We start from the raw sequence: 20,883 nt of genomic DNA, 5'->3' as shown, positions 1-20,883 counted from the left end.
AAAGCCACAAGACATGAGCTCCCCTGCATTCTTTCATCTTCTTCCCCACTTGGACAACAGAGGGGACGGTATCACGGCAACAGGTTTGTTTGGGGCGGCTCGGTATCAGCAGGACTCGGACTGCTCGGCTCTGTTTGGAGTAACTTAGGCTGCTGTGAAAAAATCCATGGCATGCTAAAAACATAATATACAGGAGCCTGGCATCCCTAAGAGAGAGTCTGACTGTCTGTTCCTCTCCGCAGGTAGCCATGTTTGGAAGTGCTGACAAACAGAGAAGAAAGACAGAATGCATGGGGTCCGGGACGGAGGCTGGCTACTCGCCAAAATGTCACCTCCTCCTCAAATTTGGGCTCCTACTATGGTCACATTGGTCATAAGCATGCTTGATTGTATGTGTTTGGAGTAGACTTAAGCATATTAATACCTACAAGTGATTTGGATTGGCTTCCCCTGCTTTATATGAATTTAGAGATTGTAAAGAAAGCATAAAATGTTTGGTGTTAAGGGCTGTATTGGATTTGGCTGCAAAATACAAACTTTGACTTTTTGCTCCTATATCAGCGTAAATGAGTCTCATATTTAACCTCTAGAAGCATGCCAGATGTCAGCCGAACATTATGACATCTGGCCGACTACTTTCAAAGTGTTTCAAGTCACATCACCCTTATTTTTAGTTATATTATTCAACTGGATGAAGGATTTAAGCTCGCTAGTGAGCTAAGGTTAGCGGTTGCAGCTCCTGAAGCCTCACGGAACTGATTCAGTGTTTTAATTGGTTTATTGACAGGTCAGTTCATTTTGGAAAGAAGGAGACCTCTGTAAACAATTCTGCTCCTGGAAAAAAACTAGCTATCAATGAACACTGAAGGAATGCTAACCTAAAAACAAGCTACACGGAAGCTAGCAGCGGCCTAGCTAGCAGAGTTCCATGTCCAGCAAAAAGCAGCAGAGAAACACTGATTTTAAACATTAAGCTGCTTTATCTAACTGTTATTTAACTGTCGTTATTTTGTGGATAATTGGTTTTCAGTCAAATCTTGTATATTATGAAAACTTAAGGGTTATTTTGAGGGAAGGTTTTTAAAGCTCTACTGCATTTCCCCCTTTACAATGACACAGCTAAAAACCAAAAGTTCACATATTCGATGGACAAAATGAAGTCCACTCTACTAAAGATAGGAATAATCGACTTTTCAGCCATAGTGTTGTCTTATTTGGTCACATTTAGTCCTATAGTGTCCTTTGTGTTAGGGGTGCATACACAGGAGGATTTGCTTAAAGCCGTCACCCAATGAGTCAGTCACTAAGGTAGAGGAATCTCATAATTAAGGCCTCATTAAGGCTACACAGCCAAACTATGTTGGTTTACAGGGCAGAAAGGAACCTCGCGGATTCACAAAGGGGCCATTCATAATACCTCACTTCTCTGAAGGAAAAGAGAAAGAGCAGTTGCTCTTAGCATTTGGGCAGATGTAATTGCAATCACTCAGCTTGTCTGATGCTGATAATGGGGCGATGGGAAATTCCTGTCAGAGTCGTGGCGCAGGGTGGTTTCGCAACCACTTTGGCAGGCTCCATGTTCCACTGCAGGGCAGCGAATGCGTTACGGCATGCTCACATAGCTGTCATTAAACACATTTTGAAGAAAAAAAAAAACACACATAAGACAATCAAAACTCACAAGTGTGTGCTTCTTGAGCAATGCAAAGGCAAATACTATGTAAACGTATATTGTCTGTCATCCATGCACTGTTAAATACGCTGAAAGACTTGAAAAACAAAGTGCTTTAGTAATCCCAGGCACATAATATACACTATTCTGGCTGAGCTACTTTAAACATCTTTATTTTCATTTGTCATTTTCAAAACATTTCTCTTGACTGGTGGTTTATGTGAAAATTAAGCTGCGGGGAAATAAGCACACATATTAACTGGTACCTAAAACGCTGGGCAGTTCATTTCAAAATAAAATAAGGTAATGTTTATTTTCCAAATTTTGGGCGTGCTTTCCACCAGGCAGCCCATTCCTGTCTGAGATGTGTGCTGCAGTAGGTGGCTGAAATAGCACGTGGGTGCAACGTTCTTGTGGTTGGTCCTTGGGTACAGTATGTGACACTTGGCATCTCAGCAATGCTTCCATGAGAAGCCTCTATTATAAGGCATTCAAGCAATGATGCTAACAAGCTCATTTTACTGACGTCCAAGACTTTGTTATTACTGCTTTGTGAGACCACCCAGGAGACAATATGCCGGTATTAATAAAGTATAAAGTCCCATTTAATGGACTGCAGTATGTTGTGATGGACAACAGCTATTCACTTTTAATTAAACTGGAAACTTTAATATAAAATACATGGACGAAAGGTAAAGAGATTCCTGGACGCAGATCCTGAATGACATGCACAGATATGTTTTAGCTTTAGATAACTGCAGCCATGAATTTACCTGGCAGTCTGCCAGTGTTTGCAAAGGTATTTCAGCTATTTGGGGTATTTTACGATTCAAATGATGCCACAGAGAAATGTTAAGTATTCATGAACTCTAAATGATGTTTCATTAAATATGATACAGAAGGGTAAACTGTTCTAGTAGCAGTTTAATTAAATAAAGATAATGGTTACTTACCTCCCCTGAGCTGACGCTAATAAGGTCTTCCAACGATTAAGCATCACTATTACCATAATTATTACGTGCAGAGACAAGTGGTAACATTTAATAAAAAGTTTAATTTCAAATTACAGCATAGTATGGGTAGTAAAAATAGAGCAAAAAGATAATATTTTATTCTTGCCATTATCTGTGGTTTCCACATGATCGGAGTGAATCAAACATTTACTCAAACATAAATACCATATCAAAATATCAATGCTTTCCAATGTTACTGCTGTTTCAGTTATGATAAATTACAGACATCTATATGTTAAGGAAAATATATATTACAGTAAACCATCAAACACAACAATGATAAATGATAAACTCAAAGAAGTTAAAATAATCTTAAGGCTACCCAGAAATATTCTCTTAAAGCTCAGCTACAGTCAGAAAGTGTATCTAGATTCGTCTGAGACATTTTTACTGGACTTCTACTGAAATACTGGAAGGTGTATTAATGGTATCGCAGAAAAACGGCCTTTGCATGTGCTTCTTCCATTATTGTGTATGCGGTTAGTTAAGACGACTCCGCACTGATGTCTGTGGTTTGCCCAGTGGAGCAGGAGTAGGCCGTTTAAATTTGCTAAACTTTGACCTGAGCTGTGTCTACATTTGTTAACATTGCAAATTACTGTCGACCACAGCTTGAACTGAAAGATGGCAGAAAAATCAATGACTCAACTGTCATATTGAAACCTAAGCTGTGTCTCTATTCAGGGGCTGTATCCTACGAAGGACACGGGCCATGAAGGACAAGTCATTCGCTAAGGCCGAACTGAAACGAGACGGTCTGGTCTACAGATGATTTCCTCTTTGCTTCACCAGCTGTTCCGGCCCTCACCCTTGCATCACCAAAGGTCGCTCCTGTCGCCTAGCAACAGTAGCTAGCTGGCTAAGTAGCTATTTTGTTCTAAGACCACTTAATTTTTTTTAAACATTTGTATCGCAACTATTTGACTGATTGAAAAAATACCTTTTACATCTTAGAGGGTATTCCTCGACCGCCACCTCATTTGAATTGGCGCGCAATGAATCATGGGATACGTTGGGCCGCGAAGGATGCATCCGATGTGGCCCGGGAAAAGGAGGACACATTTGGCGGCCGCATCTGAAGGAGCCCTCGAAATGGGCCTTCAAATACGTCCTTAGAAGGATGCAGCCCCTGAATTGGGACACAGCTCTAGTGTGGTGGAACCAATCACACTGAGACTGTACATTTGTTTTTGCGAAATGCTAACATGCCTATGCTGAGCATTTTCGATGTTTTCAATACTTATCTTATCTCGAGTGTTAGCATGCTAACATTGGTTACAATTCTTCCTGAGGGGGACATGAGTGTGTGTACCAAATTTCATAGAAATCTGTTACATAGTTGCAATTTTTCACCCCAAACCACAAATGGTGACGCTAAATGAAAAGGCAGTAAATGTGAATGAATGTAAATAATGTTATCGCAATCCATAGCTGTTGAGATATTTCTGTGTAAATACAGGTGGTGCACCAAACGACCCACATTAGCATGCTGTTAGCATGGCTAAAATGCAGTAATAGTTGTGTAAGAAAACATGTAGCTTACATACGTTTGGACATCACTTTTAAAGATCTCCTGAGGCCACATTCTGTCTTTTGAGCATGTTTCAATTGTCCAGTGTACTCGCAGTCTATGTACCATATAACATATATAAATGTGAGATCCATGATAAAAAATAGCTATAGTTCATGAGTGTGTACATTATACATCATATTGACAAAAACATAAACATGTCAGGATACTTTTAACACATACATGTACAGTTTATGTTCCAACATCCACCCAGAGAACATTGATTGAACATTGAACAAAACATTGATATTTGGTTTACCGCAAAGGTCTTCAACAACCATGAAAAGTATACTGAAACATATTCACTGCTTTATTTTCAGGTTATTTAGTTGGTGAAGCAACGGGCATTAAAGTTCCTCGGGGAAGTGGCAGTGCACTGTGAACAACAAACTCAGTCCTTGAGTTCTTCACACTGTCCTTTCACCGTCTGACAAGCAGTCAAGTCAATGTCACTTCCTTCAAACCGCCCCTGTGGTTTGGTTCTGTGTGGTGGTGCTCATAAGCAGTCCGTTGAAAAACAGAAAAAGGCAGCAGTGGACAGCTCGGTTGATGCCCTTTTCATGTGAGGGGCTATACACCGAGCAGCATGCCCATAAAATCTGAACCGTTCTGTATTGTTATTGAAGCACCTGCCGCGTTATCCACAAATATGGAGGTGTACTGCCCGGCCTGCAGAGGAAAATATACGACAGTGATGTGGACAGATCGCACAAATACAAAAATTCAGATATTTTATTTGTATGCTGCTTACCTGTAGCTCCAGCAGCCCCTGCACACTGACTGTGAATATCTTGCTGTTACTTTCTAGTCCAACAATCATCTCCAGTGAGCTGCAATCAAATGAATGGGGAATTTCTTAATGAATATTGTTTTCTTAGATCCAAGCAAAAAATGATAACCCTGTGATAAAGAATATAAGGCTATCGCAAGCAGCTAAAATAGCTTAGCACAAAGACAGGCTTTCTCTTTAGGTAGCAAAATCTGCATACGAGCACCTACAGAGCTCACATATTAACACGTTACACCTACTGTGATTAAGATTAATCCATTCTAAACCTGTGTCGTGTAAAAACAAAAATTCACCACTTTGACAGGGGTTATTTGCACAACTATGGAGCGCAAGTGGTTGATGCAAATTGGTCTAAGAAAATGGAAAGCAGAAAGTCAGGGAATGCACTTAATTTTTCAGAAAGAGAAGCTAACTCAAAGATTGCATTAACAGACACTACTTGACCTTGCCATATTTTGTTACCTTTGAAAAGCCATGCTAGCTGTTAACTCCTGTTTCCAGTCTTTATGCTAAGCTGAAGAAATCCAGTAGCGATGTGTTCAGACTACCTGTGACAAAGCATCTGGCCTCAACCTTGTACAACGCTCCAATTACGCAACATCTGGGTCCCCCTTTTTCCAGTCCTTAAAACCTACTCCATGCAACAGAACTTCTGTGTAAGAGGTGTAAAAACCAACACTCCTCAGGTGCTCAGAGCTTTAAGACCGAGCAGTTTCAGCAAAAAGCACCGCTAGTTGCACCGCTAATGGCTAACTAGCTAATGCAACCTTATCAGTTAGAAACAGTTACTTCAGCAGAGCTTGCAGAGGACATCTACATAAAATATATTTTGCACAGTAGTCAACACGCTCTATTACCACTCACAAGCCCATGACAACATGTCAACATGCTCCTGAGTAGCACTTTAACGGTGACTCTGCAACGGCTGGTTTGCTTTGTCGCTTAAAGTGTGAACAGAAAGTACGCTTATTTCCCAAAATGTCAAAGTTTCTTTAACAACCCACAGCTCTCACAGTCTGTATAGATGGTTCTAACATTGCTTCAGGCTTTAACCACACTGTGAGCACTGGCTCCTGTTAAGTGGAAAATGCTACATTTTTATGGCAAATCAATCATGTTTGTCTTCACTCCAACTGCCATCACAATGAGCCTCATTGCACATTCTCTGCATTTTCATGTGTGGGAGGGCGAGACTGGCTGGGGTTTTGGCTCAAGACGCTAGAGCCAAGGACTCATTTGGGTTCGGTAACCCATCATAATAATATTATTTATACGTTCCCCTCATTGTACCAGGCCATAAGGGAGGCTGCGGAGCTCTGCAGAGTCCAGAAGAGACTTGAGGGAGCAATTCATATCAGAAGTTTTCACTGACTTTATGTAAACAGTAATTTAGAAATATTTGAGAGGACAGTTCCCAACTGGATTTGAATTTTTTTGCCATGTGGTCCCACTGCATCTGATACTTTATTATCTGTCTCCACCATCCCAAACAAGGACATTTCACTGCTGAATAAAACAGGCTGCTGCCTAGACTGTCAAAGGTCAGTCTATAAAGATTAGTTAGGCGACAGTGCTCTAAGTGAGAGGACATTTCCTTTAAAGACCTGCTCTGCTTTTATACAGGAAATGCCACACTGGTTCCACACAAAGTGTAACAGACAACACCTTTAACAGCTCGTAAATCCTGCTGAAAGTCGAGGCAGCATTTAACACCAATAAAATATCATGGTTACAGGGGAAAAGTAAACAATTTATGGAAACAAGAATGCCAAGAATGCAAAGTGTGTCAGATTAGTTACTTACAAAGATCAGTTTTAGACTTTTATACGGGTGGTGTAATTGATCAGCGTGTATTTTGTTTATGATGTATGCCTATGTAAATATCACATCACTCATAAACCTGGATAAGGCTCCACCATAACAAAATATATTAACCTATATAGGACTCAAATTCAGGATCTGAGTGCTCATATTAACACACTCAACGGTCCAGGATACCTACGTGTATCTGTGGCAGAGTGATTCGATGCAGATCAGCACTCGAACATTGTCCCTGGCCTTGAGCTGACTCTTACTCTTCTTCACCTCATTGTGGTCTGTAAGGAGATGACAAAAAAAAATCACATGAAGATAGAAGTTCACATATAGTTCATAGAAAGGATATTCCCCTTGAAGTGGTCGCTTGTTAAAGCCCCTGAACAATGATTGTCTAATTCAATATTAGCAACCTGAACTACACGCAGCAGGCCTGTTAACCACTGCTCACATGGAGGCTGCAGTAAACAAGATGCTCTGTTTGTAAAGATTGGATTTTGGTGCCTTTTTAAGTCTTTCCAAAAGCAAAAACACAATTTCAAAAAAATGAAAGGAAAGGTTAAATATGTGCTAATATAATCCACAATTACATGTGCTAACAGCTTGCTAACTCAAGCCTTAAACCTTACCAACTACTCATAGAGCTAAAGATAGCTTATTTGATAGCTAGCTACAACTTCTAACAAAAATGCATAAACAAAAATTTAAACATAAAAAAAATATGGACTGATATAATCTACAGTGCATGTTCTGCTAACTAGCTTGCTAACCAAAGCATTAAACGTTACCTGCAACTACTCATAGAGCTAAAGTTAGCTTAATTTCATAGCTAGCTACACCTGATATAATATGCTAGCATTTGTCTTCAGTGCAAAAAATTGATGATCCTCAGCTAGAAATGTGAAGCCTGTGAGTTACTCAGAATTTGGGGCAATAAATCATCATCCTAAACTTGACATACTCAACAAGCATAGCAACTGTAACAAGGGAGGCAGGGCTGAGATAACAGTTAACATCAATAATGCACAAAATCAACCATATCACAGTTTGTCCCTTTATTATTTCAGACTCATACGGTCTTGTTATATGTACTGTAATATCCCATAATAGAATTTAACTGTGATTTACCAATGTGGACATTTGCAGAGAACTGGTAGATCCCAGTGATGGGAGCTGTGAATCTCCCCGTAGACTGGTCCATTCCCGTCCCTCTGAGGAACGCTCCTTTAGCTGGAGGCTGAAAGCACAGAAAACTCATCAGCATTTTCATATTTCACAGCAATAATTGCTCTGTTGGTCCCACCTCACAACCCTTATGAAAGAGCTCAAAACAAAGGAACAGCTACAGAAAACTAGGATAGAATTGAATGAACTGTGTGAACTTTCTGTTGTATTAGCAACAACGATAAACAGCCTGTCAACTCACAAGTAGCAAGTTTGTTAGCTTGGAGGACTCCTTAACCCTTCTGTAACTCTGTTAATTAAACGATGTACATTCCTGAAAACAATATGCCACAGAAAATATAAAGAACCTCAAAGACATATTGTGATCGACTAGCGCTAGCCTAGCTGTCTAGCATGTTAACTGTTAGCCTGCAGCTGCAAGTTGCTGTGTCTCCAAGTTGGAAGAACCACACATATAAGAATATGTGCAGACGAACTTCATTGTTTCTGGTGTGACCAGACTTAAAGGCCCAATATTTCTGACTCTGCAGACATGTAAACCATCATTTCCAAAGCCTCAGTAACATGTCTGTTCTAGCTAAGTGCTGTGTTAGCATGTTAAATAATTCGTCAAAGCTTAATTCTCCCTCCTTAAGCCTTGTCAGCCCATCCCAACAAGGCATAGTTCTTCCACTACAGCATGCTGTTTCAAACAGTGTCTATTTCTGTCCTCTCCACACTTTATTCCAAGTCGGAGACAGAGTGCCTTTTGTATGCCGCCCAGAGACTAATGTGTAGAATTGAAAAAGTAGGTATTTTTGACCAAAGAGCCAGCCCGAGTCTCAGAGTGGCAGGGCACGCTTTGCCAGTGCCAGTTACCAGTGAGGGGATGATCCTCTCATAATTCCCCCACATGCAAACTAAGCGATGATTACCAAACACTCCCTCTTTCAAACACGGTTAAGACAGAGAAGCAATTGGGTCAGAAACAAAAGCGTGTAACCATGCAGAGGAGGATAAGCCAAAACTTTTCTCCCTCAGCCATGCACCAGAGGCACCAAAGCTGAACCAATTCATAAACATTTACTTGGTTTCAAACAAACATACTGTCTGGAAGTTCTGGAGCTCCACCAGCGTCTTCTTGTCCACCACCACGGGTCCCTTGAGCTTGCAGTGGAACGCCTCCTCAATCCGCCGGTAGGATGTCATCCCCTCCAGGGTGAGGAGAGCTGTAGGTAGCTGGCTCGGGGTGGTTTGTCTGTCCAGTGCTGCTGCTCTCCTCTCTGTAGCCTCTGACAGAAACAAAACTAGGTTATGACAGTGCAGAATGAGTTAACATTGATTTCAAACATCCACAATGTGATGAAATGTCCATAACATTGTGCAAACCAAAATATCTAACTGTCCATAACGTCTGTAAAATTAATGAAAGCTCAACCTTTTAGCCTAAAATTGAGCTGACATGTGTCTAGTTTCTACCTTTAATCATTTCTTTGAACTCCTGGAGAAGAACTTCCTGAGTCACTTCAGCCCCAGGAGAGCCAGGAGGTCCCTGCGGGCCAGGAGGACCTGGGGGACCAGGTGGGCCCGGCTAGTGGAAGACACATGTACAAAACATTGTCATGCCAAACTTTTATGTAAAAAGTAGTGTGCAGGTTTACTTAATTTACCAATTACTGTATTAAATCCAAAAGTGTACCAATCAGTATGAGGATAACACTTGAATTTTATAAAAATGCAAGACACATAGTTCATTGACTGGGTTTACCAGGGGTCGTTTGCGCTTGCGACACTTTCCAGGGAAGTTGCCAACAGGTCTTTTGACAAAGTCCATCCATGATCCCAGTGGATCCACTCGCTGGTTGTCAGAAATCTGCAGCAGAAAGGACGACACAGGACAGGAATATTTCCTCACATTCATTTTTAATCCAATATGAGTAAAAGAAAGAATACAAATTGCATTAATATGTAAAATTCGATGTACATTTTCCCGCTGAAGAAAAGAAAGGAACAAACTTTCCTCTTTAGCACCACACAATTATTATACAATCACTACAGTGTTATAAAAAGTACTATTTAACAGATTAATCTAATGTTTTGTTTGAAAATAATTTAGCTTAAATAGAGCATAATGCAAAGGAGGGTAAATCCAGGGAATCATTATTTCTTCCTTTAAACCATCACTGGAAAATATTGCCCTATGATGTGCCAGACACCATGGAAGGTCACACAGGGAAACCTCTCTGTCTAATGCAATTCCTAGAAAAGTCGAGTTTATTCATCATTCTCCTCAGAAATGTCCGCTTCATGCTTATTTTTTCATTCCCATATAATTCACTCAGGTGCCACGTCGGTTCTTATTTGCTCAATAGACTGGGATGAATGTAAACAAACGGTGTCAAGTGATTCCTTTTTTCAGCACATTAAAATTTCCATGAGCACTGTGCTGAAAAATGAGTCTGCTCATGTACGTGTGATGTAGATCCTGTGGATCGCAGGCCTCAATTACTGCAGTTTATAACAACATGTCAAAAAGGCCGACATGCAAGTATTTTCGGTTATTTATGCTGCTTGCTCGAGTCATGTTTTGATGGAAATTTTAATAAACTAGATAACAAATGTATATACAGTAGGTTCACCAGGGCGGATGTATGATTTAAGATTGTCTGTTTCCTTATCATGTGCGTGCTCCATCTTCTTATCTAGAATAACTCATTTATAAAAAATGACTGTATAGGAGACTGGGATCTGCTGAGGAGATAACAAACGTACTCCGAGAAGACCTCTGCAAGCAACATTTTCATGCTACTTCTGGCTTGTTTTCATTTCTGTAAAATGTGAGGCTGAATGAATTCCAATTACAGAAAGCTTGAATCTAACCCCAACCCTTCTCCAAAATGTCAAGTGCCTTCAGTTGAGATAGAAGAGGAGATAAAGACGAGCCACGGAGGTGAGCTGCCTGAAATGGAATTTGTTTAGGTTTGGCAGCGGGACACGGATCACTTATCTGCAAAACCAACATGCCCCTTTCTTCCCTGTCAAAGACTCGCCTCGTGTTCCACCGCAACAAAGTGACTCCTTGTTTGTCTTTGCAATATACTCGGATAAAAACTTTCTTTATATTTGGGATTTTCAGCAGTCTCTCTCCCTGCGAGTCTCTCTTCTCTCTGACAGCAGACAAAATAAACAACTTAACAGGCGCTGGGCTGGCTGCATGTTGGATCGCTCTGTGTTTTTGTTGTGATTTTGAGGCTTGGAAACAGATAAAAGCAAGACTGATTCGGTCAAGACAAGAATACTTTTACAGTGCTAAATACTGTTTCCATAAGACTGCGAGCCGTCAGGATAAACTGCTTTTTCCTTCGCCATGTCGGTGTTTTATAGTCATTAACATGCCAGTTCTGGAAGCTTTATAGGAATAGTTTGACATATACAAATACTTAAACCTACTATTAACTGATTTGTTAAGCGTCATGAAGGCAGGGGAAAAGAAATGATGACTGCAACATTGACTGTTGGCGAGCCACATTCATATGAAGTGGTGTTTCTGGTCGATGTTAGTCAGATTGCACTCACTGTTAGCTTTGTTTTGGTCTCCACCAACTCCTCACCAAATTGTGTGGCCATGTTGCTGCCAATGGTTTAAAAAGCTGTTTTAAAACTTTTTCATTTTCATATCTTTTTGCTCAATATAAAGCCAGCAATTTAGCTTAACTTATCTTAGCATAAAGACTGGAAAAAGGAGGAAATGGCTAGCTTGGATCCGTCCAAATCTGATTACCAGTAGTTTTAAACCTCGTGGATTAACAAGTTCTGTCTTATTTGTAAAGTCTGAAGTGTTTTAAGGAAACTTAAAGGTTTTATGGGAGTTTTGTGTGGCTGGGTGCAGTGACTTCCTGGAGTCTCTTGAAGTGAGTGCTCCTGGGAAAAAATAGTCTGAGATGTGTGCCTAATTTATGTTTAGAGTTTTAGTTTAGTATCAACCGAACAAGCTCCAAACTATCAGACTTGGCACTTAATAACGAGTCCCTGAAAATCAGGCCAACATGAATTTCTCACATCTGTAGAAACACTGTAATACTAGGAATGAGTTGGGTTCTCAGGTGGCATGACAGTTGACAATTACCTTTGCTTCTTACACGCGCCAGGCTAGCCGTTTCCCTCTGTTTCAAGTCCTTATGCTAAGCTAAGCTAACAGGCCATTGGTTGTAGCTTCATATTTTTCATTATTAAAAAATAATGGTATCAATTTTTCAAGCACAAAACATGCAGTCTTTAAGAAACCTTTTCTACCAGTTTTGTAGGCTTAAACAAATACTAGCATGCTGACAACTGGTAGCTGGGGTAGCATTTCCTGCCTGTGGCAGTCTGAGTAGATTTCACTGCGGTGGATTGCAAAACAGTGAATCATCACATCAGGCTCTCTAAGACAGCTCATAACGATATATAAAAGACACCAATTTGATTAAGAGAGTCAGTGGACGCTCATTCCAAAGAAAGCCAAAGCTTGACATTTGTTCTTGTGTTTACAAAACTGTCGTAGATCATCAACTTTCTTTTGCAGAGATATAAAACAGTGCATGTTGGACCACATGTGACTTGTAACTACAAATCGCAGCCATTTCTTACATCATAATAAAGAAGACAGAATATCGTTGCCAGGAAGTCAGCCACACTCTGAACTTGTTTTTCTCTTTAACACACGCCATTGTAATTAAACTGTTAAAACGCTGCCCTCAAGGATTTTCTGTGCTTAAGCTAGAAAGGCTACGACCGAGGTAATTATAACCTTCCCTTCTGAGATAAAAATAACAGCAAATCACTGTTTAAATAATGTAATAATCACTCTCGGGTTCTCACCTTTTTTCCATTAAACAGACTGTGCTCTTCTTTTAAGCCTCTGCACATTTTGAGCATAACATACTCTACGTAGGCATGGCAGCTGGGTAGCTCAAACAACTTGCCAAAAAAGTTTTCTGATTCATTGTAAGCAGGTGAGCCTCTGTCTCGACCGAGAACATCAAAGACTCCACACATGCAGACATGAAAACCATAGTGCTTGACGAGACAGAAAAACCTGTCAGGGGCGTTCAATCCCTCGCTCGCTGATGTTGACTGTGGCGTAAAGTAAACTATGGATTCCCCTCTCATTGCTCTGTATCAGCACGTACAACTGGTGAACAAAGTGGGGAGGGATGGGATCCAGGTATCAGTCTGAGAGTTGATGAAGAACACCAGGGCTCAGGCTTTGATCACCGCTGATGTGTGAGGGCCTCAAAGTGGCCTCGTCTGTCAGCAAGAGTGAGCGCACGCTTTTCCAGCACAGGCCGAGAGAGAACGTGTCAGGTATTCTGTCGAAAGGTGAGAAACTTTAAATCTTCCAGACAGTGTTTATCCTCGCTGATGCGGCTCTAAATCATGACACATTACTGAGGCTCAGATCTGAAGAATGGGATGCATTGTGTGGAGGGATTGGAAGAAGTATTCAAGTCCTAGTTACTAAAAGTACCACCACAACAGTGTGAAAGATGTTTCAATACAAGTAAAACCAAGCGTTCAATGTTTTCATAATAAATGCACAATACAGTATCATCAGCAAACAATATAGGTACAAAAGTAAAAGTACTTTCTCTATGTGATCTATTATATGATATTTTTATGCATCACTGTGTTGACTGTTGTTGCAGAGGGAGTGGAAGCTAATTTAAAGGACATTTAGGTAAATACGCTCCTTCACCTCCTGGTAGCGACCTACAAAATCAAAACCAGCAGCAGTCCAGCACATAACCCTCCAATAAAACAGCTTCAAGTGTTAAACCAACAAAACACTATGTTAGTGTTGTCAATCAGTAATCATTAGTAGAGTTTCTAGTAGGCTAATTTTATTAACAGTTGTTGCAAGAGCCAAGCTAGCTGTTTCCACCTGCTCCCACTTGCTAAGATAAGCTAACAAGTGGCTAGCAAAAGCCTTCCATGAAATGGACAGATATAAAGGTGGTGCAAATCTTCTGATCCAATTCACAAAAATAAATGTAATAAAATTAAATTCAACAGCTAAAGACTTGTATGTTTCCGTCTGTTGGCTGAGACCCAAATGGAGCTAACAGGAAGTATTACTGGACTTAAATTAATTAGGTGTTAGGTTAGAGTGGTGTCTATATTTCAGTTAATCGTTATCCACAGAGCGAATGAGCATATTTATAAATGTCAAACTGTCAACACTCCTTGAATTTCTTTCTATACTTCATATATATTGGTTGGGCTCCTCCAAACGATCCCCAGATAGATAGATCTAAAGCGGGGCACACACTACAAGATAATCAAGCCGATTTGGGGACGATTCCTCTCCTTCCGACAAAAATAAGCAAAGTTGATGGTTCTTTATCTTGTCAGATTTTCCTGTGGGGTTGGGGTGTGAGGTATGTTAAGAGTGATTTTACTTCTCCGAATCTGTTTGGAAGAACGTCATGGCCACACCGATTTTAAATATTAAACAATATTTATGATCTGATATCCTGCTGTGTGGAGGGAACCCCCCGAGGACAGCCGAGCATGCACTCTGAACTCTGCACTCTGCCCATCGTCCACCATGTTTGTTTACTCTAAAGTTGGGAGATTTTGGAAAATTTTCAGTTCTGTGAGTTGTATTGACTCTACAGTCATTGCATAGCCTAGTTTACAGCCTATAATCTGCAGCTCTGCAGACTAATAACAGGAATTACAGACGCAATATAACCTTCACAGCTCTTTATTATACATGAATCATGTAAAGGGTACCCAAATGCATTTAATACAAACTACCGATGAACAACTGTTTTGTCTTTTATGTTCAATCTCAATCCGAAAAGTAAAAGTCAAAATAAATGTTGACTAAAAGGTTCTACAGTTCCCTCTGAAAAGAAGAGGAGTTGAAGTAAACATTAGCATTAAATGGAAGTACTTGAAATTGTAAGCACACCATCTCTGAGTCAGTTTACTAACTCTCCAGTACTGATTGTAGCCACAGAACACAATAAAAGTAAGCAGTTTGTTTTATCAGCCTGCAGCACATCGAGTTTGGAGGTTTGTGGATCAATTAGTGGATCAGTTCTAATCATCGTTGAGCTTTCACAGAGGCCTTATGAGATTTTATTACCCAGAAAAGAAGGCTTTGGGTCTGCATGAATAATTCTTCTATGTGCACTGCTTTAAGTGTGTTTGTCATGTAGTTGGGGAAAATTAGGTTGAATTTATTTGAAGCAATAAAAAGGGAAAATATTTCCCTGGGGCAGCACGCCACCAAAAACACAAACACAACTGTTAAAACACGTCTCTGGGGCCGCAACCAGATACTGAAACTCTACTCCATCGCAGGCAGCTCCTGAATTCTTCCATGTGCACCGCTGAACTTATCTTGTTTTCTTTAACGCGCTATCTGTTTTTCTACCTGTCCTTACACACTCGCAACATGAAGCTTTTTTCTGCAGATAAAAAATGTTGCACAGGCTGGTTTAAGGTTTAGACAGGATGATGGAGAGCCTTCTTTAATCCCTTGTTTTTACATCCCTGTACTGCTCCCTGTGCAGTCATCCATGCATGGGTGGACAGGTCTAACGGCGGGCCCTTCCCATCCCGCCGGGCAGGGATCCCCGAGCTGTGTGGGACGAGGGGATCCTGGTCACCTGCGTGCATCCCAGTCGTCATGCATTCACCCCTTGTTCCCCATCGCTGCGCTTCGCAGACACACACTGCCTGGAGGATTTAACACCGTAGAGCTAAACACAGTTAGGCATGCAATGTTGACTCTGTTCTCTTCTCACTGTGTTATTACTCAATTGGCAAGCACTGTGTGCAAAACATAATTACTCTATCACACCATGAGGATGCTGCTATTAGTTCAACACCGAAGGAGCACCGTTCTGAAGTGTAAATGAAACATAGTTATTATATAATGACACAGTACAACACGCTTCTCATAACGTGGCCTGATTTTTACTCCACTGTTGTCCCAACAAAGGTGCACTGTATACATTCATTATGTGGGAGAGAAAGTGAATAAATTTGTGTTTACGCTGCAGAAATCACCAGACACAATCTTGGCTTCCTCTTGATTAAAACAGTCAATACAAGCTGAAAGAAACCCTGAGCGATGTGTAACATCTGTTTTGTGTACGAATTATAGCTTTGAAATTGGAGTGAGTGCTCATTTTCCCTGTGGTAGGTAAAATGAGCTGTTGAAAAGCTCCAGTGATCCTGATCCATCTCAGGTAGACAGGTTTGTACCATGGCTACACTGTGGGCATATTAGACCCTCCTCCTTTTATATGATTCACTCTGCATTGTGTTACTTAAGTACACACTGATGTGTTTCTCATTTTCTTACTATTCATACGCAACTATTCTGTCCCTGTGTTGTTAGGCTTAAAAACACAAAGGTGGAGACACTAAAATATAATAAAACTTTTGAAATTAATAGTTTGACATTTTGAGATATACACAGGATTTTTTTTCTGGGGCGAGATTAGGAGAAGAAAATTGACATCACTCTCTTATCTGTTAGGTAAATATTTAGCTCACGCCAGAATGATTAGCTTATCTTAGCATGCAAAATGGAAAAAGGGGGAAACAGCTAGCCTGGATCTGTTGGAAGATAAAAAACGCACATCTATCAGCACCTCTGAGGCTCTCTGATTTACACCTTGTATCTTTCTTGTTTAAAACGAGGGGTTGGATTCACTTTATGCTTATATTTCTAGGAATTTAACACACCAAATGCAATCGCAAATCTGTTCTTTATGGACGTTGCGTGACTTAAGTAAGTCCATCGAATCATTTCATTCTAATCACGTGAGATGATTGGATGATCTGTCTGCCTTTCTACGTACCTGCCTGTTTGTTTCCAGTCTTCATGCTAAGCTAAGCTAACCATATAACTCATCGGTATCTATTATATGTTTTATATGAACTCTCACTTGAATTTGTCTTCTACACAGGAACACTAAAGATGTCAACACTCCCTAAAACAGTTTTTTAGAAGTATATAACTGCACATTATAAACCATATAGAATTGCAGGATTGTAATGTTGTCTCCAGACTTGTTTTTACTTGAAGCCACAGTCGCCCAATGTACTGTTAAGAGCAGCAATAATTCTTAAATCATGGTTTCAGGAACATGACCAGCACATGATAAGAATCAGGCAAGATTAAGGGATTTCTATAAATCTGGCATCAATCTGAAGCTATTATAAATGAAACTAAATCCAAATAAAACAGTCTCTGTGTCTGTGCGCTGAAAACACAACACGGTGGTTTGTTTTACTTTCACGTTTCAGATGTAATGACTAAAGACTGTTTATTATTTGTTGCTCTTTCAGATGACTTCATTAGGTAATTTAAATGTTAAACAAGCGGGACCTTTTAATCGCTTGTCATGATGAAAGCACAGACTAAACGTAGTTCACACCATCAGTAGTGTATTAAAGGTGTGCGCTCCCACTGCGGTTCTGTTTCCTGTGGGACTCGGTCTCGTCTCCCATGTGTGTGTTGATCCAAAAGGTCCCACACACTGCTGCATTAATCATCACTGGGGATGAGAGAGAGGAAACAAAAACCCTCGCCTGGGGCTAAACCCAGCCATTACTCAACACGCCAGGCGTGATGTTTGACTTGACTCCCTCAATTACAGCCATCACAGATCCCTCACTGCTCTCAGCAATGACAGATTTCTCTCATCTTCAGAGTGAAGCAATAAGACTTACATATGTGACATTTTTCTTTAAAATAAAGAGACCACACTAGCTTGAAATGTACCTCAGTTATCATGTCATAAAAACAGAAATTCCACTCGCAACACAACTCCACACCTCACTATTGTGATCACTTTCAAATGGAAAAATCTCCCGAGGAATGTAGAGTACGACTGCACGCTGCCAACAGCCCACACACGGGATTGGTCAGATAGAGAGCGAATGCCATCATCAGAACTGTTTCCACTGTTTCCACTGGGCACAAGGGAAAAACATGTAAATGTGGAGTGTAAATGTTTGGCTTGTTTGAGAACACAAATTTCTTGCCAAGACGGCTCCAATGGACGTGTTGTTTTCTGTGGGAGCTAACAGATGTGTAATAGGATAAACCTGCAAACTAACCCAAGAAAAGCAACTACTATTCACGGTGTGTGGCGCGTTTTTTTTCTCTTTTTTTTCTTAAACAGAAACCTGGATAAGGTGGCATCTACAAATACAACCACTTCCAGAGATGTCAAGCTCAAAGCTCAGGTTCTCATCAAAGGTGATAATGTTTGGCAAAGACACTATCTGGCACAACACTGCGTCTTAAGAGTGATTATGTCATTACCCTGTGATTGTGGGAGATGAGATGAAAAGAATGCTGGAGAGGGAGGCACAGGGGGCTAATCCTCGCCGAGGTGTTCTCTTTCAGGACCCTTTCTATGGGGCTTTGTGAGGGGCTTACACGGCATGCTGCCCCAGTTTTCGGGGCCGCACCGCCCCTATCGGATGTCCCAGACACAGCGGAGTCAGACTAGGGCCTGTGAATGACAGAATCAATGGGCTGGGAACAACATCGCCATAGGTCTTTAAATATCTGCCCACCTAACTTTCCCAGGAGTTACATCATGGCAGCGGGCCTGTAAGGGACCTCAGGGGAAACTGTTTGTGAAGACACCCGGCTCCCTGTGGGATGAGACAGAGGAGTGAAATCCCAGCGGGGTGCAATCTTCAGCAGGCTTCAGGGTTGACACAAGGTCATCCTTCATAGCCTCTGCTTTTACAGGCCAAACCAAGTCAAATAAACACAACCAGGCCACAACCACCTACAATGTGTTCTTAAAGATACAAAGGGAGACCTCACTGTGGGGGGAAAAAGGCGGCGAAGGTTACGGTTAGGATTCCAGAGACAGGCTTCTGGTCGGAGCTGCAGGCTGGTATATAGGGCAGTGAGAGTTATATGAGAATGCCAACATAATGGGTGGGCTGAAAGCAAAACAAATAGCCTGTTGGAAACCCTCGCAAATATGCAACACCAGCAATAAACCAATAAATAACAGAGTCAAGGGCCAACTGTTGCTCCTGGAAATGGAATTGAATCGCTGTATTGCAGCTTTGCAAGAGGAAAAAACACACTGGTCTTCAGTTACAGATAATATTTTTCACTTGAATTAACGGTTACAATTCTCCCTCGCAAATAGAAACAATATAAGTTTGACTTTTTGTCTTCTGTCGGTGCTTACAACTTCCAACTGCCACAGAGATGAGGCCTTTTAAAATATCTCCTTCTGCCTGGTGCATGAAACTTCACTACATCCTGATGTTTTCACATAGGCTGGAAAATTTTGGTGGCAGACACCCGCAGCGCGCGCTAATTGATGCATTGATCAGCCTGTGGACATCCACATTCCTGGCATACCTCCGGAAGTCATCCATTTAGCGTTTCACACATTTTGGTCCTCCTCACTGTCTGAAGCTTGACCTGGAAGGGCACACCTGTCCCGTCGTAGCTTTTACCTTAGCCACAATTCATTTGCCCTGCATGTTGCCTGTGCTGACAAGAAATGTGCACATATCTCATGCACAGTGCCTTGCATAGGTATTCACCCCCCCTGGACTCTTCTGTTAGTTTACATGTTACAACTGCAAATTAAAATGGATTTTATTTGCGTCGTATGCAAAGGACCAACAGAAAATATGCAATCATTTTGAAGTGGGAGGGGGTGAAGTTACATGGTATTCAGAAGAACACACAAAAAACTTGAAAATATTTGAGTGCAATTCTTTTTCTTTTGGGTGTTAACTTAACCCTAACCTATCCATCAGAAATCTGCTTTTTGGACAACTTTTGTTTGTAAATCAAACAGCAAAAAGCCCAAATAAGTCGATCTGAATTCCAGGTTGTAACAATATAAAAGGTGGAAAAGTCCAACAGGGTGAATAGCGTATTTATGCAATGCAATGATTCTATAACCACGACTGTTTTCATATGCAAAACCATCATAGGGAAATAGCCCATAAAAAATAGGTGGTGGAATAATATGCTTAAATATCAAAGAAAAGTTATCAAACATGGAATTTTTACTTTTTCAGAGAGTTTCTGTCAGTACCTTGATGCTTCCGCCGACCTCCTCGCTGTTGGAGAGCGTAGCGTTGAAGGTCTCTGTGTGCTGCGGGGTGGCCTCCTTTGGCCTCTTTCTCTCCTTCTTGGCATCCACCCCATCCAGCAGGACACACTGAGTCCAAAACACTGCAGCCACCACGGCCAGAGGCCCAGCCGCACACCACATCTTCACACTATTTTTCAGTCAATCCCTGCAGAAACAACCTGAATCTTCCGCGGAGGATAAGAAGCTGAGGGATGCCCACGAGGCTCAGGAAGGAGACCAGAGGAATGCAGCTTCAGGGACTCCCTGTCCAACAGACTGTCAGACTGTCTGCTGCCGCCGCTGCTCCCCTCCTTGATGAGCTCTCAGGCAGCACAACGTTGCAGGGGCACTGTTCACTCTAGCCAGAAAGCTAGAGGAGGCTTACTCAACTATGAAATGTGTCAAGCAGAGTGGTGCAAGGGAATGACAGATCGGCGCAGATCTGACAGCAAATAAACCCATTAGTGAGATTTTTCACGCTTTCTGCTCTGTTGGGGGGTGAGGTGTAGAGGAGGAGGGGAAGGAGGGGATGGGTGGGGGGGTACAGGGGGCAAAAGAAGACAGGCAGAGAGGAGGGGCGCGTCCAAAGCTGAGGGTGGGCTACAGATGGATGGCAATACTCTCTTATTGCCCCCTGCTTTCTCCTGCTGTTTCTCACGTTGAACTCAAGTCTCCAGCAAAGTTTGAAAGTGGCGGCAAGATCCAAAGTCCAGAAAGATGCA

At 41.3% G+C, this 20,883-nt stretch overlaps 1 protein-coding gene across 1 annotated transcript; it reads right to left on the bottom strand.

Annotated features, from left to right (window-relative positions):
• Positions 1-4,806: 4,806 nt before the first annotated feature.
• On the bottom strand, positions 4,807-20,389 carry c1qtnf12 (C1q and TNF related 12). The gene is made up of 8 exons (XM_069660886.1): positions 20,123-20,389; positions 9,793-9,897; positions 9,504-9,615; positions 9,132-9,316; positions 7,989-8,097; positions 7,048-7,141; positions 5,007-5,085; positions 4,807-4,924 (listed from the first exon to the last, which is right to left on the bottom strand). The coding sequence occupies exons 1-8, from the start codon at positions 20,300-20,302 to the stop codon at positions 4,826-4,828; spliced, it is 963 nt and encodes a 320-aa protein (XP_069516987.1). The 5' UTR covers positions 20,303-20,389; the 3' UTR covers positions 4,807-4,825.
• Between the last annotated feature and the right edge of the window lie 494 nt (positions 20,390-20,883).

Source organism: Semicossyphus pulcher, unplaced genomic scaffold, assembly GCF_022749685.1.
Source record: "Semicossyphus pulcher isolate SPU_LCO1_2020_fin unplaced genomic scaffold, fSemPul1.0.p SCAF_13, whole genome shotgun sequence".
Taxonomy (NCBI): domain Eukaryota; kingdom Metazoa; phylum Chordata; class Actinopteri; order Labriformes; family Labridae; genus Semicossyphus; species Semicossyphus pulcher.
This window is presented reverse-complemented; position numbering and strand designations above follow the sequence as displayed.

Excerpts from the sequence above, each read along its gene's own strand:
- c1qtnf12 (XM_069660886.1), bottom strand. The coding sequence starts at position 20,302 with ATGTGGTGTGCGGCTGGGCCTCTGGCCGTGGTGGCTGCAGTGTTTTGG. Across the intron at positions 9,616-9,792 it reads GCAAGCGCAAACGACCCCTG|CCGGGCCCACCTGGTCCCCC; the intron begins GTAAACCCAGTC and ends GTCTTCCACTAG. Across the intron at positions 7,142-7,988 it reads CTCTGCAAATGTCCACATTG|ACCACAATGAGGTGAAGAAG; the intron begins GTAAATCACAGT and ends ATCTCCTTACAG.